The sequence below is a fragment of the Mustela nivalis genome (genome assembly GCF_964662115.1).
Source record: "Mustela nivalis genome assembly, chromosome: 1".
In the NCBI taxonomy this organism is placed as follows: Eukaryota; Metazoa; Chordata; class Mammalia; order Carnivora; family Mustelidae; genus Mustela; species Mustela nivalis.
In genome coordinates, this window is record NC_139020.1 from 103,586,571 (window position 1) to 103,606,025 (window position 19,455).

The following is a 19,455-nucleotide window of genomic DNA, read 5'->3' on the forward strand; positions in this document are numbered from 1 at the left end:
CAAACCCCTTTCAACCCCACCAGAGTTTATGTTAATAAGGTAGCTTATGGGGGCTGGTTGCCATGGGAACCAAGCACATGATTCTAATATGAGGGTGGGAACTTTCAGTTCCCTTGACCTACACCCTTTGGGGGCCGGGGGAAGGGGGCTGAAGACTGAATTCAACTACTAATGGCCAATGGTTTAACCTGTCATGCCTATGTAATGAAGCCTCCAAAACACCCAAAAAAGGAGCTTCTGAGTTGGTGAACACACAGAGATGGGGAGTAGGTGGCTTGCTCAGAGAGCACGGAAGCTCCATGTCCCTATACCTTGCCCTATGCATCTCTTCCATCTGGCTGTTCCTGAATTACATCCTTTTGAGATAAACTGGTAATCTAGTAAGTAAAATGTTTCTCTGAGTTCTCGGAGCCACTCTAGCAAATTAATCAAACCCAAGGAGGGTATAATGGGAAACTGATCTATAGCAGGTTGGTCTAAAGCATCAGGGACAACCTGGACTTTTCAAATGGCATCTAAAGGGGGTGGGGGAGCAATCTTAACAGGACTGAGTCCTTAACTTGAGGGAAGTGATTCTATCTCTGGGTAGACAGTGCCAGAATTTAGTTAATTACTTGGTTGTGTTGTAAACACACACACACACGCGCGCGCGCGCGCGCGCGCGCACACACACACACACACACACACACACACACCAGACATACATATATCTGATGTGACATACTCTATTTTTAAATTAGGCCATCCTTGTTGCATTCTGCTCTTCTTCTTTATTTTCAATGCTTGTGAACCCACTAAAGTTCACGGTCACCACTGCCACCTGAACTTTGAAAATCTCTTAGAGAGTGAAAAGAACACAGATTCTTCATGTGAAAGGTACATCTGGGTGGGAATCTCTGGTTTACTTTTTATTTAAAAGTGACCTTGGGCAAGACTTCTTTGCACCTTAGGTCTCTCTGTAAAAGAGGACTTACTGTATCTATATCAGAGGGATGTTGTGGTGATTTGAGGTAAGGAATTCAAGTACTTGGTACAAAGAAGCCTTGATAAATGGTATTTGAGGTTGGCTCTTTAATATCTTCTTTGTGGGGATTAAAATGGGTAATGTCTGTAAAGCACCCAGGGACACTGACCTGCAGTAATTGCTGGGCAGTTCCTACCTGCTCCTGTGTAATAGAGACCCCATATTTCTCACTAGCTGGGAGGTGTTGGCCAAGTCACCTAGGCTCTCTGGGCATCTGTTTTCTTCTGTATAAAATGAGGGAGATGTGTGAATTGGTGATGAAACACCCCTCTGCTTATAATATCAAATACCAACATAGATATTATTGCTTCTGATTTTGAGATGAAAGCTGAAATGTAGCCACATTACTTTGGGGGAAAACTTTAAATTAATCTTCCTCAAAGGTCTAGAAGGAAGACCATATTTAAATAAATGCTTGCTTTTTTCAAATATTGGGTCTTCTGTTCCTTTTATTTTGAATAATGAACCAAGAAGATTGACCACAGACCAACCAGCCAATTGCTGCTATGCTTTTTGTTAGAGATTCCTTAGGAGTCTCGTGAATTATAGAATAATGCTTTTTGATTTTTTTAAAGATTTATCTGTTTGAGAGAGAGAGAGAGAGCAAGAGCGTGAGTGTGTAGGGGGAGGGGTAGAGGGGGCAGGAGTGGGACAAGCGGACTCCACCCTGAGCATAGAGCCTGCTGTGGGATTTGACCCCATGACCTTGAGATCATGACCTGAGCCAAAACCAAGAGTTGGATGCTTAACCAACTGAGCCACCTAGGTCCCCTAAAATGATGCCTTTTTAAAGCAGAGCAACAAGTTCCTGTGGAATCATATCCTGTTCCCCTTTAGTCAACCCTGACTTAGAGTTGCCCCTAGGGTATCTCAAAGAGTGGATTTTCTCAGCCAGCTGGTGATTTAAAAGGGAATTGATCCAAAAATCACCTTACTGGAGGACTAATCAGGTGGAAAAGCCCCTCCCCATTTATGTTTATTTTATTCTTAAGAAAAAGGGGTGGCTATGAAGGCAAGCAGCTGTCAACTGCTCTAGGCCCAACATCACTCCCCAGTCTCTAGCCCAGTCTCTCCTGAGTTTCGAAATGACATCAACCAACATACAGGTCCTCTAGCAACAAACACGTAACCTGTTTAGGTTACGTCTTTTCAACAAAAATGTAACCTAAGTGTTTTGTTTCCCCCATATTTTGAAGGTCATGTTTCAAAATTGAGAGAACAGGCTAATTTCTTGGCTTGAAAGGAATTTTGTTCAAAAATTTTATTTCAGGGTCGCTGGGGTGGTTTAGTCAGTTGAGTGACCAACTCTTGGTTTCAGCTCAGGTCATGATCTCAGGGTCATGAGATCAAGCCCTGCATCGGGCTACATGCTCAGTGGGGAGTCTGCTTGAGATTTTCTCTCCCTCTCCCTCTGCCCCTGCCTCTGCTCCACTGTGTGCTCTCTCTCTCTCTTTGGAGAATATCTTTTTTTTTTTTCCTTTTTTTGAGAATATCTTTTTAAAAGTATCAATCAACTTTTTAAAAATGCCTACTTTTTAAAAAGTATCAGGGCGCCTGGGTGGCTCAGTGGGTTAAGCCACTGCCTTCAGCTCAGGTCGTGATCTCAGGGTCCTGGAATCGAGTCCCGCATCAGGCTCCCTGCTCAGCAGGGAGCCTGCTTTCTCTCTCTCTCTCTCTCTCTGCCTACCTCTCTGCCTACTTGTGATCTCTGTCAAATAAATAAATAAAAATCTTAAAAAAAAAAGTATCAGTAGCTGGGGGCACCTGGATGGCTCAGTCACTCAAGTTTCCAACTCCTGGCTTGGGCTCAGGTCATGATCTCATGGGTGGTGGGATTGAGCCCTGGTTGGACTGCATTCAGCATATAGTCTGCTTGAGATTCTCTCCCTCTGCACCCCCTGCCCCTGCCACTTCTTGCATGCATGTACATGCACTAAAATAAATAAATGAATAAATCTTTTAAAAAAGAAAGTGTCAATAACTGATTTTCCATTGATTATTAAGGTTTGGTTTGGTTTGGTTTTGTCCCCAAAGGAGAGATAGCAACATTTGAACTGAATCAAATTAGATTTTTCCTACAGTTAAATTATTACACTCTATGATTTTAGGGATGCTTGGAAAGCAATTTCAGTTCCAACTCTTTTAAAGTGATGGTACCTGATAAATCAAGGTGAAAGTATCATTTATTGTTTTATCACATTTCTTTAAAAAAGAAGCTACTAGACCTTATTGTGAGAAGAAGTAAGGTAGATAAAGGCTGAACCATCCTCTTCATTTCCATATAAAGAGTGACCATTGCAAGTATTTATGGTTAAGCATTTTACAAAATTATAAATTAATCTTGAAAACCAGAGAAGGTGAAGAAGTAGAACAAGCAAGAATTACTGAAAAATTACACAATGGTGGGTTGTAGGGAGGACAATGGGGGAAAATGGAAAAAGAAAACTCTCCAAAGGCCATTCAACCTCCAGCCTCAGTCCAGTCCAAGGTGGTCTCAGAGACAGTCCCAGAGTGAAAAGCATCAGCCCTGGGAAGGGATGGCTCTGCCTTTTCCTCCCCATTGCTAGAACTTCTGAGGGAATGGGGGAAACCTTTTCTTTGTCATTTTTTTTTTGTTTGTTTTTGTTTTCTCCTTTTTGAGATCCAGGGAGTTCTGATGTGGAGAATAGGAAGAACTTTTGAAAAACAGGACCACTTAGAGACTCTACCGTGGGAACAGATTGCTAGCTGGCTAGTCTGTTCTGTTTGCACCATCTCACCGGCCCTTCCCAGCACATCTTTTCTTATTCTTCATTGTCACTGCCAGAAGAAGCCACTGCCTTTGGATAATAGGGCAGTCTGTCTTTCTTTTCTTTTCTTTTTAATGACAAGTATTTCCAGAAGGGTTAAGGCGCTGTCTGTCACTCATCATTCATGCACTGCTATGAATTAGCTCATTCAGATATTCTCCTACCTCTAGACCAGATCAGCTGTATTGTGTAGGCACTTCCAAGAGGGAAGGGAGAGGAGAGGAAGGTTTTAGCACATATTAGAGCCGTTTGGAGAAGAAGGGCAGGCTTGAGAAGACAGGCATGAGCAGTCCTGAGGCTTTGTGGAAATGGAAAATGAACAGAGAAAGATAGGGGAATGGGTCCCAAATGTAAACTTTTCCTATTTAAAAAATGTTCCAGGGTCTCTTTTATCTAAGATCTTGAATTTCCCAGCCATTAGTAATTAGTTCAATGATCTTACTTGTTAAATTGGTTTTTAAAGACTGGACTAACACTCGAAAACAATGTTTATAATATTTTGTTTATGAGAAAAGTGTCTTTTTAAAAAAATGCAACATTGTTTTTACAATGATTTACAATGCTGTAGTTCTGTTTAAAGGATCAGAAATTGAGAAATATGTTGCAAGACACCTTTCTCCCACTCCCAAACTAAGAAATGTGACCAAGGACATAGAAGTTTCCTATATATTTGGAATTCTCTCAAGCTATTTGATTTCATGTGGTTTTAATCTCAATGTATAACTGTCAATGTAACATTATTTTTGTGTGTCTGTAAATCTTAACTCATAAATAAAATCACAAGTTTGAAAGGTATTTTTTTAGACGAATCTTTGATCCTTAACCTATTTCACAAGTAATTTCCACATAACCTCAAGGTCAGCTGGCTTATTCTCTTTGGTATGTGTGTTGGAGGAGAAAGCTACAGCTCATAGGAAGAGAAGGTGTGGGTTGCTGTTACAGATGTACGAAACCCTACAAAAGTTGGACTCAAATTTTTAAGTCCTCACTTTCTCCAGATTTTTTCTGAGTGCTCTATATTAGCAAACAAATTCATCTAATTAGAAATCCATGATGGAAACCTCAAGGTATCTTCAATATCTTCTCTCCCTCTCTATTAAATTGGCCCCCTTTCTTCTCTGCCTTGATCTATTCCTCATTCATCACACTTTCTCAGACAGTCTAGTGTGTTCGAGGCACTGGGGAGGATATCTGGATTAACAGGTACAAGCTCTGCCCATCTCCCTTTTTCTGTCATTAGGAGGCTCTTAACACTGGAGTTACACCTAGACTGTAACACCTGCTGGCAGCTGGTCCATCTACCTGCCTTCTTCTAGTCTACTCTTCATTGCCATACCAGAGTCATCTTTCTAATACATAGGTGTCCTTCCTGGCAACAACTTCTAACCAAAGCCTTCAGCAACCTGTTCTGGTCTACCTCTCTGGCTTTCTCGAACCATTCCCAGAAAAGCCTATACCCCTTCAGATTTTTGATACTTTATATCCTTCCCCATCTTGACTGCCTTTCTCTGTCTTATCCAACTTTCAAAGTTGTATTTATTTTTCAAAGCTAAGTTCAAATGCCATCTCCTTTATAAAAATATCCCCAATTCTGTTGTTATGAACTGTTCCTTCTTCTGCCTTCTAACATGTTATATTCCTTTTAGCAAAGGTATGTCATTCTCCTCTACATTATAAATTATTTGAAATATATAGTTTCCCTCATGAGACTTGTAAGTTTCCTGAGTTCAGGCCCCATGTTAGAATTGTTTCCATATGACCCATAGCAATTGCTTTAATATATAGTAAATGGAGCAGAATACGACACCAATGAGATGGGACCAATGAGATATTTTAGTCAACAGTGGTCTTAACTGTTATTCTGTCCTATTTCATATAGCTCCCTCAATGAAAGTACATTCTCATAGATTAATATAATCACACACTTGCTTCACTAAGTTCTGGACTGTATTAGCCTAAGAGATCTGTATCTACCTTAATGAGCTCTCTACATCCCGAGTCTTCATGACATATGAATATAGCCTCTAGGCAAGTGTGGCCCAAAATGCATCCTTATACCACCTAGTTAATTCTAGTTACCAAATTAAAAATATTGAATTTAAAAGTTAAAAATTCAGATTCCAGGACCATACTCTAGCCCTCCTGAATCACAATCTGAGGGTAGATCTTGAGAATCTCCATCATTAATAAGCTTCTCAGGGCTACAATCCATAGGAAACCCTGATAATCTCCATTCTAGAAATTCCTCAGAAAGCTTAGTTGGGGGCTGCCTCAAAGACCTTGTGGATTCTCTCAATGACCAGACTTCAAGCATCATAGAGGGTGAACCCTGAAATGCGCTTACAGTTTATATAGCTCTCCTGTTGAAAATCAGAGGTAAATGAAAGCTCTGGGGATTAAAAGGGGTGAGAAAGCAAGGAACTGAATTTGGACCTGATCTGCTATTATTTGGCAAAACAGTACATATTCAAGATCAGGAGAAGCTATCCATTTTAAGACCCAGGCCTGACTGCCCTTCAGCCACTGTTCATCTTTTACACAGTACATTTTATCTATAAGCATGGGATTAAATGGGAAACTAAAATTACAAAGAATCCGCTGTATGTAAGGCATCATGCTAGGTGCTCCCACATATTTCTCATGTTTTAAATATTTTGATTATTTAACATTATCATTATTAATGAAGTCATGTAGTTCTCATTTAATCAGTCACCTGTGGGGTGGCTTTATCCCCATTTTGCAGAAGAGGAATTTAGAGTATGAGAGATTCAGTAAACCGGTAGTTAGATTAAGTAACTAATAGGTTATAGGTAAATAGATTAAGTTAGATAGATAAGTAAACTGTTAGATTAAATAAACTACGAGTTTCAAATCCCGGTTCCACCATTTACTAGTTGTGTGATCCTTAGGGAAGCTCACTTAACTTCTCAGGGTCTCAATAGCATCATGAATAAAACAAGGGAAACATCAGCTTCCTCATCTTCTTCCTCAAGGTATTGAGGATTTGGGATGAAATCAGGTACATAGAGCATGCAGCACAATGTCTGGGTCTCACCAGTGTTAGCAACCTCTCCCTCACCTTCTCATTCTCTAACTTACAGAATTGGGTTTTTTTTTTTCTTTAATTTTTATGGAGGAGGCTGTTTGCGTGCAAGTTTAAAAAGGCCCCTGCTATGCTAAGCCACACTAACAGGTGCCCAGCAACAGTTTGTTGGTGCTCACAGCCAGTAGCTCAGCCTTTATCCTGAGAGTTCACATTCATGATAAAGGAATTTTCATCAGTGTCTGGCCTCTTTCCAGCTCTGAAGAAGCTGTGATACGAACAGCCTGGAAAAGCAGCCCTTGTGAGTCATGCTTCCAGGTTCTAGCTTCCAGCTGGTGATGTAAAGGACCCAAATCAGCCACATCACCACTGCCAGCAACCACCGCAAATCCCCACGGCTGGGCTTTCCCAGACCTCATCGGGGAGTCTAGTGCAGGGGTGCACAGCTGCCAGACGGCCCCGGAGCCGCAGCCCGTTTGTCAGGTTGAGTGTGCATCCCTTCTGACAAGAAAAGCCAAGAGTACCCCACCTGAGAAGACAGAACACCTTTTTTGGAAATGAGTTCTCTGATGATGATAAAATCATAGCTTGATTTGGTTGCATGATTTTGTTGTATGTAGTCACTATCTGAGTCTAGGGGCAATCATGGGTAGCTTTGGCTTATTTCTCTCTCTCTCTTTTTTTTTTGGTCTGTGAGCATTTACCCAAGGAAAGGAAGGCGTGGCATTTACCACAGTGTTATGATCTGCGTTGTGCTTTCATTTTGTCTTTACATTCTATGTCAAGGTCAAGGATGTCTGATTGTCCCCAGAGTCAGAGGTTATGCATTTTGGTCCTCTGTCCTGGACAGTGGCCACAAAACACAAGCAGCAATGATTCTTCTTGATGTTAGCCAACCTCCTTGCTCCTCCTTTTAATAAGCCATGAATCACACAGACATAAATTGAAACCTTTTTTCTAACCTACTTTTTTTTTTTTAACCAGTTTTCTTACATATTTTGAAATGATGATTTCCCTGGTTATCCTACCTACCTTGTCAAGTGCTGATGGAATTTATTGGTCCTGAGTTGATTTTTAAGTCTAGGATTTGGGGATTAATTCATAAACCCTCTTCCTTCCTACTCGTGGTCATTCATGACTATATGGATTCTGCTCACGCTTCTCACAGCCTTGGCTTTTAGAAGTCGAAGTCTGACCAGCTTCTGTTCGCCAAATTGAGGAAGTCTGGCAGACAATTCCTACTCTGCTTCCTCCACTGTCTTGACTGTTAACATAATGTTGTTGCAGGAAAAGCCCTCTATTAAATACACAAGTGAGGTAACAATAAGGAAAAAAAAAAAAACAACAAAAGCCCAGGACAATTGTAACATGGGCTTGCACTGGCTTACCAACACCGATGCTATTGGTGATCTGCCTAACTATGAGGCAGCCGGCATCCTAGAAGGATGAGCTTAGAATCTGAATTAAATAAGCAGCACGGGCAAAGGGAAGAAACCAGAAATTCTAGTGGCCCGAGCTTCTTGGATTCTACCTAACATTTTCCAACTCTATAGGCCTCTGGTTCTTCCCCTGCCCTAGTTCTTGCATTGTCTATTTTTACCAATATATAAAATCAAAGTAAATAATAAATGTAGCTTATGGAAGCCTTTCCTCTTAAACACCCTAAGGTCTTCCCTGAGAAAAGGTGCCTTACGCTTACTGACTCTGACTATATTTTCCTTTTTTGTTTTTTCAACAAATAAAACAGCAGCACTCATATTTATTGTTCACACTTACTGAAATAACTCACTCAATTTTGGATTCTTTTATATGAGAACCTCCAGGTACACACAACCCCTCTGGCATCTTTGTAAATTGTGTAGGCCATAAATACGTTGTCTAAAGATGAGGCAAAGAAAATCACAGAGCAGCGAGGTAAGTTCAAATCACACTGTGGGTTAATAGCAACAGCATGTAAGTTCAGGGGCTGGACCTGAGCTTTGGTGCACTTGACCCAGCTCTCACCTTCAGAGATGAGATTCTCGGAAGCCCAGGGTACAGAGATGGTAGGGTGGTGCTCAGTTTTGAAGATGATTACGGGTAAGCCCTAAAATTTTTATGCCGTGCAATAATTCCACAAACTTCATGGATGTCAAGTCTGATGAAGCTTCATTACATTTGCCCATTTCAAAAAACTGCTCATTACTCTTTAAAATGGCTGATCACAGCTGTGTGAAACTGCAGAGTGTTACCTAACTCTGGAAGACATGGTAAAGCAATTTCTCCCTCCGCAGGGGATTCTGAAACACTACAGCAATGTTCTCAACTGCCTAAACAGACAGAAGATAGCAGCTTGTTAAGAAAAGTCTGCTGGGAACTCCATTTCCCACCTTGTTTATGTCTCAAGGAAGAAAAGTTGGAGACCCCCTTTCTGCTTGACTCCATCATGGGCGGTGGAATACCTGTGGGGTCCTCTATTCAGACCACGAGGCACAGATGCTGAGTCCAAACTGTTGCTAAAGTGCGTGTAACCCAGGGTCCACTGGCATCTGCCTTCAGAACCATTCTGTCATTCAGATACTCACCTTTTAGGGAGGCAGGAGGAAAGGAACCCCTTCCAGGGTTGCTTCTACGGCAACACATTTTTTATTTGGGCATTTAAATATAATGTTACTTTACAATTATACGGTGCTTGGCACTTTTCAAATTTCCATTTGCTGCTCAAAATTAGTTTCAGGTAATAGCTATTGCTATCCCCATTTTTACAGATGAGAAACAGGCTTAAAGTGGCATCTGTGGCTTCCAGGCAGGTGTGCCTGATTCCAAAGTTTATGCTTTCTTTTTTTAAACTTTGATTTTGAAATAATTATGGATTCCCATAAGGCTGCAAAGAAACATACAAGGAAGTCTCATGTACTCTTCCCCCACTTCCTCTAATATTAGTATCTTACACAACTAGAGTACAGTCCTAAAAGCAAGAAAATGATGTTCACACCATCTACAGAGTTTATTCAGAGTTCACCGGTGGTGCATGCACGCAAGTGTGTGTGGCTCTATGCAATTCAGCCATGGTTTTTTGCACATAAACCACACACTGTCCCAGCAATTTTAAATATGAGTCAGAGTATAGGAATGCACAAAATGACTTTTTTCTCAATAACATAGTATCTACTAACAATTACATCCACGACCAGTTTTTCTAGTTGCAATTAAGAAGAAAGAAAATGAAGAAATCCTACAAACCTCAGTTCTTAAAAGCACTAGTCTGTGTTACGTGCCGTTATGGCCACATCGCCTGGAGGTGTGATAAGTATGGGATAGGGGAATTTCATTTATTGGTAATTATGGCAGCAATATTCGCTTATGTCAGAAATCTCAAATCATAAAAGAAAAAGGTGATCTTACCTTGACTTCAAATTTAGTCTTGTCATCTTCCTTTTCCAATGTCCCTGCATAAGTTTCCTCAGATGTCCTCTGAAGAGGAGCTAGAGAAAGAAAACCATTATTGGCAACTCAGCTTAAAAATACCCCAGAGCGTGTAGCCTGGCTTGGATGAGCAGCGGGACTAGGTTAGGCTAACTGAATAACAAAGCTTAATTGAGCTACTGTGATGATTTCCGAGGTGTGAGATGAAATTGGAGGTGAAGGAGAGATGCAGAAAAGAAATAGCCTTTGACCCCAGGCATTTAACATTTGATCCGAAGAGATAAAAATCACACACAACACCACATGAAACATTAAACTACAACAAATCAGTAAACATAATGTGGTAAAAATGAGAAAATCTCCATCATTCCCATTTTTGAGTCTCGGTGAAAAGGTTACTTTCTTCAGGAAGTCTCCCTTGACATTCAGACTTCATGGATTCTTTTATGCACTGCTGCTTTAGCATTTATCTTTGTATTGTATGAAATGCAGTTGATGTTGCTCTTGGATTAGAAGACCAGATCAATTCTAGAGACCACATTTATTGAATATATCCTTTGTATTATACAGGTAGCTAATTTGTACTTACCATAGACAATTTTTAAAAATACTAAAATCTTACCACTTACACATAACCATTTCCTTACAATTATATAAGAGGATGTCTATGCCTGCCCCAGCCAGAAACTGTTGCTAATTTAACAGTTGGATTCCAAATGTGGAACCACATTTATTAGTGGATGAGACAACTATGCGAAGAATGAGTTAGCTGAGTCAGGATGGAACTGGGCTCTCTTGCTCTTGCTCTCTTCTCTCTGTCACTCTGTCATTTTCCCCTCCTTTCCTCAGAGCTCTTGGGACACCTGGGAGATATCTTTTCTTCAGGCCTTAAAGGCCATTTGGCAGTAAGAATGGGACTTGGGAAGGAGAAGCCCTAGTTAGGCCTTGAGACTTTCTAACCTAGCATTACCAGAGGGCTGCACTGGGGATGATGGCTGCAAGGCTAAAAAGTGATACTTTGAGTTCTTGTTATTGTCCACACCCTTGTGAATAGAGCTCCCTTGGAAAACTTATAGCATACCTGTGAACGACCTAAGAATTTGAGCATTTCTAGGTCCCATGGCCAAAATGCCATCCACCTAATGCTCCCAACATAGCACCCTGATACTTACCTGTGGTGAACAGTGGCCTCCAGAAATTCCTCCTAACTCTTGGGCTCTCTGAGTCAACTGGAATCTGCTTGGGCTTTCTATGGACTTTTTCATAGGTATTATTGAAATCTGTAGTGAAGTGTCCTGTTTGCTGCCCCTGGTTATATGATCACTGAAGCTACTTCATAACAATCAACAATCCTTTGGGCATCCCTGTAAACTGAGCATTGCCAGGCATAACAGCTAGATGCTAGGAGTGCGTACATTATAGCTGGCAACACTCAGGACTGACAAGCACCACCCTGCCCACTGTAAGTGCAATAATGAAGTTCAAGGCTGGGGCGAGCAGCCACACAGCCAGCATTCAAGTCTTGCTCCTCCATGTAAAAGACACATATTCTCGGAGTAATCTCTGTGCCTTCGCTTCTTCATCTGTGAAGTGTGGAATAATGAGAAAGCCTACAGCACAGGCTTGTTATAATGGCTTAATGAGTTAACGTGTGCAAAGTGTTTAGATCATGGTAAATAGTATATTTTAGCTATTATTATAGCCACAAAAGAATTTTTTTGCATTCCTTATAAACTTTAGAGAGGTTAAATTTTGTACCCAAGGCCCCCAGCTAACAAGAGTCAGAGCCAAGATTCCAGCTCCCTCACGTTCGTTCCACTGTGAAATATAATGGTTTCTCTTGGAACAGACTCCGTTACTAAGGAACTGGATAAATGTGTTTGAAAATCCTGTTAGTGACTTGCCTGAATCCACCATACTCAGTGGTTAGTATCCAAAACAAAAGTGCAGAATTGTTCTGCAAAATGAGCAAGAAGTCTGGCCAAAGTCAATGATACTCGTTCAGACGTGACAAAGATCTGTTTATGCTCGAAGGGTCATTGTCCATTATAAGATCTTGTAAAAAAAAAAAAATGAGAAACAAGCTATCATTCCTGCTTTATTTACTTGTAACAAACATATATTCCTTGAAACAATGACAGTGGAAACATCAAAGAAGTGAACATAATTTAGTTTTGGGAACGAGTCCTAAATGAAAATTAAGGAAAACCAAGTCCTATTTCTAGCCATCTAAAAAGATGTCTCTATGTGTGTGAAAATCTATTTGTATTTGTCAGTAGGATGTGTGCATAAGTGCATTGAGTGTGCATAGGTATGTGCATTGAGTGTGTGTGTGTGTGTGCGCGCACAAAAATTCAAGAAAAAATGCACTATACTGTTATCAAGGCTTGCTTCTAAAAATTGGAATATGTGATGGGAGATAGGGGACTGTAAACCAAACAAAATGGAGAATTACCAAGACCCCATAATTTACAGATAAATAAAAGCCAAAAGAATTCATTGTCATCAGATTTGCACAAGAAATGGATAGGAAATTTTTCAGCTTGAGAAGAATGACACAGTGGTAATTCAGATCTATTATAAGGAATAAAAAGAACACTGGAAATTATTGAAATGAGAGGAGATGTAAAAGATGAAATATAAAATATAAAACTATACATAAGCATATATCTGAGAAAAACAATGCAAACTGGTATGGTAAAAAGCCAATAAAAGAATTAAAAGAGAACACACACAAAAAAATGCTAACCCAAAAGAAGGCAAGAAAGGAGGAAGAGAGGGAAAAAATGAGAAAATAAACAAATAATGAAATTATTACTTTAAATCCAACTATATCAATAATTGTATTGTATATAAATGGACTAAATACTCCAATCAGAAACAGAATATGTTAAAAAGTCAAGATCCAATTGGGGTGCTTGGGTGGCTCAGTTAAGCATCTGCTTTCTACTTTGGTCATGATCTCAGGGTCCTAGGATTGGGCCCTGAGCCCTGCAAGGGGTTCGCTTCTCAGTGGGGAGCCTGCTTCTCCCTCTCCCCATCTCCACTTGTGCACTCTTTTGTATGTGCTCTCTCTCTCAAATAAAATCTTTAAAATAAAAAAAAAGTCAAGACCCAATTATATGCTGCTGACAAGAGATACACTTGTATCTTACAAAGATACACTTGTATCTTTGTACACTTACAAAGAAATACAAAAATGGAAAAAATATATTATCCAAACACTAAACATAAGAAAGCTGGCATGCTGTGTTAATATCAGACAAAATAGACATCAGGACAAGGAGTATTACTAAAGATCAGGAGGGAAGGAGAGATGTTTCCTAAATGGAAGAGGGCCAGAATATCTGGAAGACATAACAATTGTGAACATGTATATTCTTAATAACAGAGTTTCAAATAACAGAGTAACAAATAACATATATAGGTATCCAAGAGTAGTTTATCCTAGGAATGTACAATTGTTTTAACATTTGAAGATAAATCATTGTAATCCACCATTTTAACAAATAAAAGAGAAAAACTATATAATCATTTCAATAGATGCACCAAAAAAAGCATCTGAAAAAGTCAACAGTGATTCATGATGAAAACTCTGATCAACTCTGATCAAACTAGGAAGAGAAAGGAACTTCCTCAATCTGATAAAAGGCCTCTGTAAAAAACTTACTGTTAACATCATACTTTAAGGTAAAAAAAGGAACTCTTTGTCTTTACATGGGGAAAAGGCACAAATGTCTGCTCTCACTTTTATTCAACATTTTATCAGATGTCTCAGCCATTATAATAAGGTGAGGGAGGAAAAAGCATAAAGATTGAAACAGAAGAAGTAAAATGTCCCTATTGACAGATGGCCTGATTGTATTTTATACAGATATATATCCCTTTTGATAGTTAAATATGGTAAATTCCATTTACTATACAGTTAAACAAACAAACAAACATGAAATGCCTAAGACCTTAACAGTCAAACCTATTATACTGCCAAATACCATATGACTTCATTTGTATGTGAAATTTAGGAAACAAAACAAATGAAGAAAGGGGAAAAAAAAGAGAGAGAGGCAAACCAAAAAACAGACTCAACTATAGAGAACAAATTGACGGATACCAGAGGGGAGGTAGGCAGGGCACAGGTTAAACTGGTGACAGGGCTTAAGGTGTGCACTTGTGATGAGCACGGGATGACATATGGAAGTGCTGAATCACTATATTGCACACCTGAAACTGATATTACACCGTATGTTGACTAACCGGAACTTAAATAAAAACTTTAAAAAAAGAGCAAACCAAGACCAAAACCAAAAAACGTCTATACTGCCAAGTGAAATTATACAATGCCTAAATAAATGGAGAGTTATAACATTTATGAATTGTAAGACTCAATCCTGGTATGATAATAGTTCTCCCCAAATTGATCTATAAATCAGTACAACCTCAAGCAGAATCTCAGCAGAAACTGGAACACGATTCTGAAATTTATATGGAAATGAAAAGGACCTAAAAAGCCAAAGTAATCTTGAAAAAGAACAAAGCTGGAAGACTTACACTACCTTTCTCAAGACTCACTATTAAGCTCTCATAATCAAGACCAAGCAGGACTGGTGTAAGGACTAATCTATTGTTTTTATCTTTTCAAAGAACCAACTTTACCACTGGACTGATAACAGAATCTTGTGAGCATTTTCTAAGGTCTTTAATGGAGTCTATCTCATGCTGATGTTATTTGCACGTTTATATTATTCTTCTTCTAGACTGTGATCAAAATGCAGCTAATCTGAATGGAGCTGTGCCATCAGTGTAAAACACACACTGGATTTTGAGGACTTAGAATAAAAAAGAATGTAAAATATCTCATTAGTAACTTCTGATATTGATTATATATTGAAACAGCATTTTGGATTTTGGTTAAATAAAACATCATTAAAACTGATTTCTCCTTGTACACAGGCACTCCGTTTTCTCTCTCTAAAGTCTTCAATGCCTGTACGATTCCACACTGTAGTTTATTTTAAATAATATTTGTCAAAACAACAACCATTATGCATCTTAAATAAGCACAATTTTGGGGAGCCTGGGTGGCTCAGTGGGTTAAAGCCTCTGCCTTCAGCTCAGGTCATGATCCCAGGGTCCTGGGATCGAACCCCGCATCAGGCTCTCTGCTCAGCAGGGAACCTGCTTTCTCCTCTCTCTCTCTGCCTGCCTCTCTGCCTACTTGTGATTTCTGTCTGTCAAATAAATAAATAAAATCTTAAACAACAACAACAAAAACAAAACAAGCACAATTTCAACCCTCATGAGTATTGATGAAACATAAGGGCACAAAGCTTCCTCTCCCCAAATAACCTACCCAAGATGCAGGGATGGCTGGTTTTTGGCGACACCCATTTTGGGGATGACTCAGGGTGGGGGGCCACGGGTTGCACTGGGCGGGTCTGTCTGGCTGCCAGTTTCATCAGACTCATTTGCCTCTTGTGAAATATTTCCTGTACGTCGCTCAGCTTCTGCAGGACTTCCTGGGCTCTGGCCTGCAGGAACAAAAGCAAATCATGACCAGGTCCTTGTACTCAGCCTGATGGCATGAAGATTTCCCTTTCTCCCTTCTTCCCCCTCCCCCAAACTCACTTCCTTCAGGTGACCCTTCCATCCACACACAAGTCATGGCACAGCTCAACCTGCACCAGAATTGTGATTCTGCAAGTCTGCATCTCTCATCTGATGGACAATGATCATATCCTTTTCACTACTGTATCTCCATGCCTAGGACACTGTCTAGCACAGAGTAGTGCTCAGTAAATATGGAACAGATAAATGTTCACAAAGCCATGTCCATTAGTAGACGAGGATGCCACAGACCATGAATAAAGGATATTGGGCCACTTTATAGAACAGGAGGGTTTCAAAGGAAAAGGTGTGTACCCTGACGCAGAAAAGAGTTTACGTGTTCTGGGGGGAAACAGCTGGCTACATACTGAGGCAGGATCAAGGGAACCCCAAATACTCAAAAGAGAAACATTTAAATTTTATTCTGTGGGACCCCTTCTCTATACCTGAGTAAAAAAGAAGTAAACTGGAAAAATACCAAGGGAAAGATGAAACTCACTGACATTCCCATAACTGACTGTATGTTCTAAAGCAAAAGTTCAAGAGAATAAGAAACAAGGCCCGGAAGTCTTCGAGCTTCACCAAGGCCTAAATTCTGGCCTTGCTTTTTCTGGCCTTGCTTCCAACATGACATCCATCTACCTCTGGCGGGTCAAAGGCAGTGAGTAGTCTTTTCTTTGTCATGCCAACTTAGATGGATGTCAGACATCTCACATCTAACATCTGCCTCCTGGATGATTTTAGCCACCAAGGAAAGAATCCTAAATTAGAAGAGCTCAACCACCACAATCCACGCAGGGTGCTCTGAGGATGCCTCCTTCCAAAAGTACAGGTTTAGCACACACTCAGGGAGGTTGCCACATTTCACAGCTAGTAAAGTAAATGTGTCTTTTTTTTTATGCTGGCCATCTTCTGGAAAGAGCCAAGAGCCCAGAGCCCTGAGGGAGAACTACCGAGTCAGCTACAGAACCACCATTTCCCTTCAGCCTGAGGGTCCCATCAAGGCTGATCCCTCCTCCAACATCTAGTACTGGTCTCAGTCCTGGTAGAGTTTGAGTACAGACATGGATGGTCTGACGCAGCAACCACTAGCCACATGAGGCTACTGAGCCCCCAAAATGCAGCTAATCTGAACGGAGCTGTGCCATCAGTGTAAAACACACACTGGATTTTGAGGACTTAGAATAAAAAAGAATGTAAAATATCTCATTAGTAACTTCTGATATTGATTATATATTGAAACAGTATTTTGGATTGGTTAAATAAAACATCATTAAAACTGATTTCACGTGGGTTGTTTTTTTTTTTTTTTCACTTTTTTCAATTTTTCCAGACCAGACCTTAAGAAACCTTAAGTCACATATACAGCTGGCGTTATATTTCTACTGAACAGTGTTGGTCTGGATTAGAGGTTAGCAAAAATTTTTTGTAATGGACCAAAGAGTAAATATTTCAGAATTTGCAGACCATCTGGTCTCTGTTACAACTACTGACCTCTTTGTAGCATTAAAGCAGTCACAGACAACATACACTACATAGATGAATGAGTGCGGTTGTATTCTGATAAAACTTTGTAAAAGTAGGTGGCAAGCAGTTTTCACGCACAGGCTGTAGTTTGCAGACCCCTAATCTAGATTAAGGTGGGGCTTATATTTAAAAGGTCTGATAGGAGGAATTTGAGAGACAGGGCAGGGGGTGGTGGGGGTAAAGAGGGAAAAAATGAAGCAAGATGGGATCATGAGGGAGACAAACCATAAGAGACTCTTAGTCTCACAAAACAAACTGAGGGCTGCTGGGGGGTGGGGGGCTAAGGATAGGGTGGCTGGGCTTTTGGCATTGGGGACGGTATGTGCTATGGTGAATGCTGTGAAAAGTGTAAGCCTGATGATTCACAGACCTGTACCCCTGGGGCAAATAATACATTATATGTTAGTTTAAAAAATGCTAAGGTGGCAAAAAAAAATTTTTTTAAGAAAAAAAAGAAAAGGTCTCTTTAAGGAATGTGCCTCTAGCCTCAGGAAGCTTAGCTGTATAGTGGACTAGAGGTTCTGACAATACAGCAATAAGTCCAGATCCCAAAAAGAAACCAAATCTCCTATGTTAGGATTAAGCAATGTCAGTTTGTGTTTCTGGGGTGATGGTGATAAGACTTGGTGGCTAGCCCAGTGATAACCTAGAACACTGAGTCACGGGTGTTAACTGCTACACAAATACCAAGAAATCTGACTGAAAGAATGACTATCGAATTAGTGGTATATGGTGTACAGCCTTGATGTGAGATCAGTGCCACATGCTGGAGCCCCCTGGCCCACTATTTGGATTTAACAGGATTTGAATCACCTTTGCCCTTTTGTATCTCTCCCTTAAGGTCCCAGAGTGAACCCTGGAAATGGCGAGGTGGTCTCCCTCAGATGAGGGAAAGGATTGGGACAAGATTAACAACTGCATCCCCTCCTTTCCTCTTTCCTCTTTTTACTTGCAAATCCATTCTCCATACCATAATCAGAATTCTCTTTCCCGGAAATAAATCTAATCATATAAGTTCCTTGTTTAAATGACCTGCTAGGATAAAACCCCGACTCCTCATGAAACACTGGACCCCTAATTAACTACACTGATTTCCCTCCAGTCTAACCTCCATGAGTCCCCGCCCCTCACTCCAGCCTCCAGCCGTGGCAGTTACAGGAACGTTCTTGTTTCCAGTCTCTCTGTTTTTGCATCTCCTGTTCCATCTGCTGAGGTTCCCTCCCTCTGCTTTGTGTCCCTTGAAAACTCCTACCCAATCTTGAAGACCAAATTTAGGCATCTTCTAGGAACACCCTGACTTCCCTAGGCTGAGCTGACCTTTGTGTCCCCTACGTGCTCCACTGTCCCTTTCACTCCCTATGTTCTTGGACCAACGGGCACTTAACTGGGGATGTGCTTGTCTTCCACTAAACTGCCACCACCTTCATTATAGGTGAATGAAGTGAATGTTTAAAGAATTGAATTTTTCTATTTGTTAACTGCGATTGTTTCGTTTTTTAGACTGCGTGGTGAAAGTGAACACCAGAGTAAAATCAAAACAGCACTAAGAGGGTGGTGGAGTAGCAATGTATTGTAGAAAAGCACCTCAAGAGCCTCAGACAGATGGGGGGGTGGGGTGGGGCTGCTACAAGCATAATCGTTTAATTGTAGATGCAGTTTTCTTAATCACTATGCCTTAATTGTAACAGATTCAATTGTTTACACATAGACTACCACTGTTTTATAAATAAATTTTATCTTTTCAAACAGTTTTAGAATTACAGAAAAAAAATACAAAATAGTACAGAGTTCCCATATAGACCATCCAGTTTCCACTATCTTAACAGTTTACATTAGTATGGTATATTTCTTACAATTAATAAAATAGTATCGATGTTACTTCTATTATTAAAATAAATAACTATTATTATTCAATAAAGTCCACACTTTAGTTAGAGTTCTTCAATTTTACCTAATGTACCTTTTCCCCCAGGGTCCCATCCAGGATACTATATTACATGTAGTTGTCATGACTTCTTAGATTCCTCTTGGCTGTGGCAGTTTCTCAGCTTTTACTGGTTTTT

General features: G+C 40.2%; 1 protein-coding gene across 3 annotated transcripts in view; it reads right to left on the minus strand.

Moving 5' to 3' along the window:
- The window catches only part of MCF2L2 (MCF.2 cell line derived transforming sequence-like 2), a 250,664-nt gene that overhangs the window by 97,357 nt on the left and 133,852 nt on the right, over positions 1-19,455 (minus strand). For all 3 annotated transcript variants that reach the window (XM_082692557.1, XM_082692555.1, XM_082692556.1), the window contains 2 exons: positions 15,612-15,789; positions 10,241-10,320 (listed from right to left, as the gene is read on the minus strand). In XM_082692557.1, the coding sequence (XP_082548683.1) occupies positions 10,241-10,320; positions 15,612-15,789 (258 nt within the window). The remainder of the gene's footprint in view (positions 1-10,240; positions 10,321-15,611; positions 15,790-19,455) is intronic.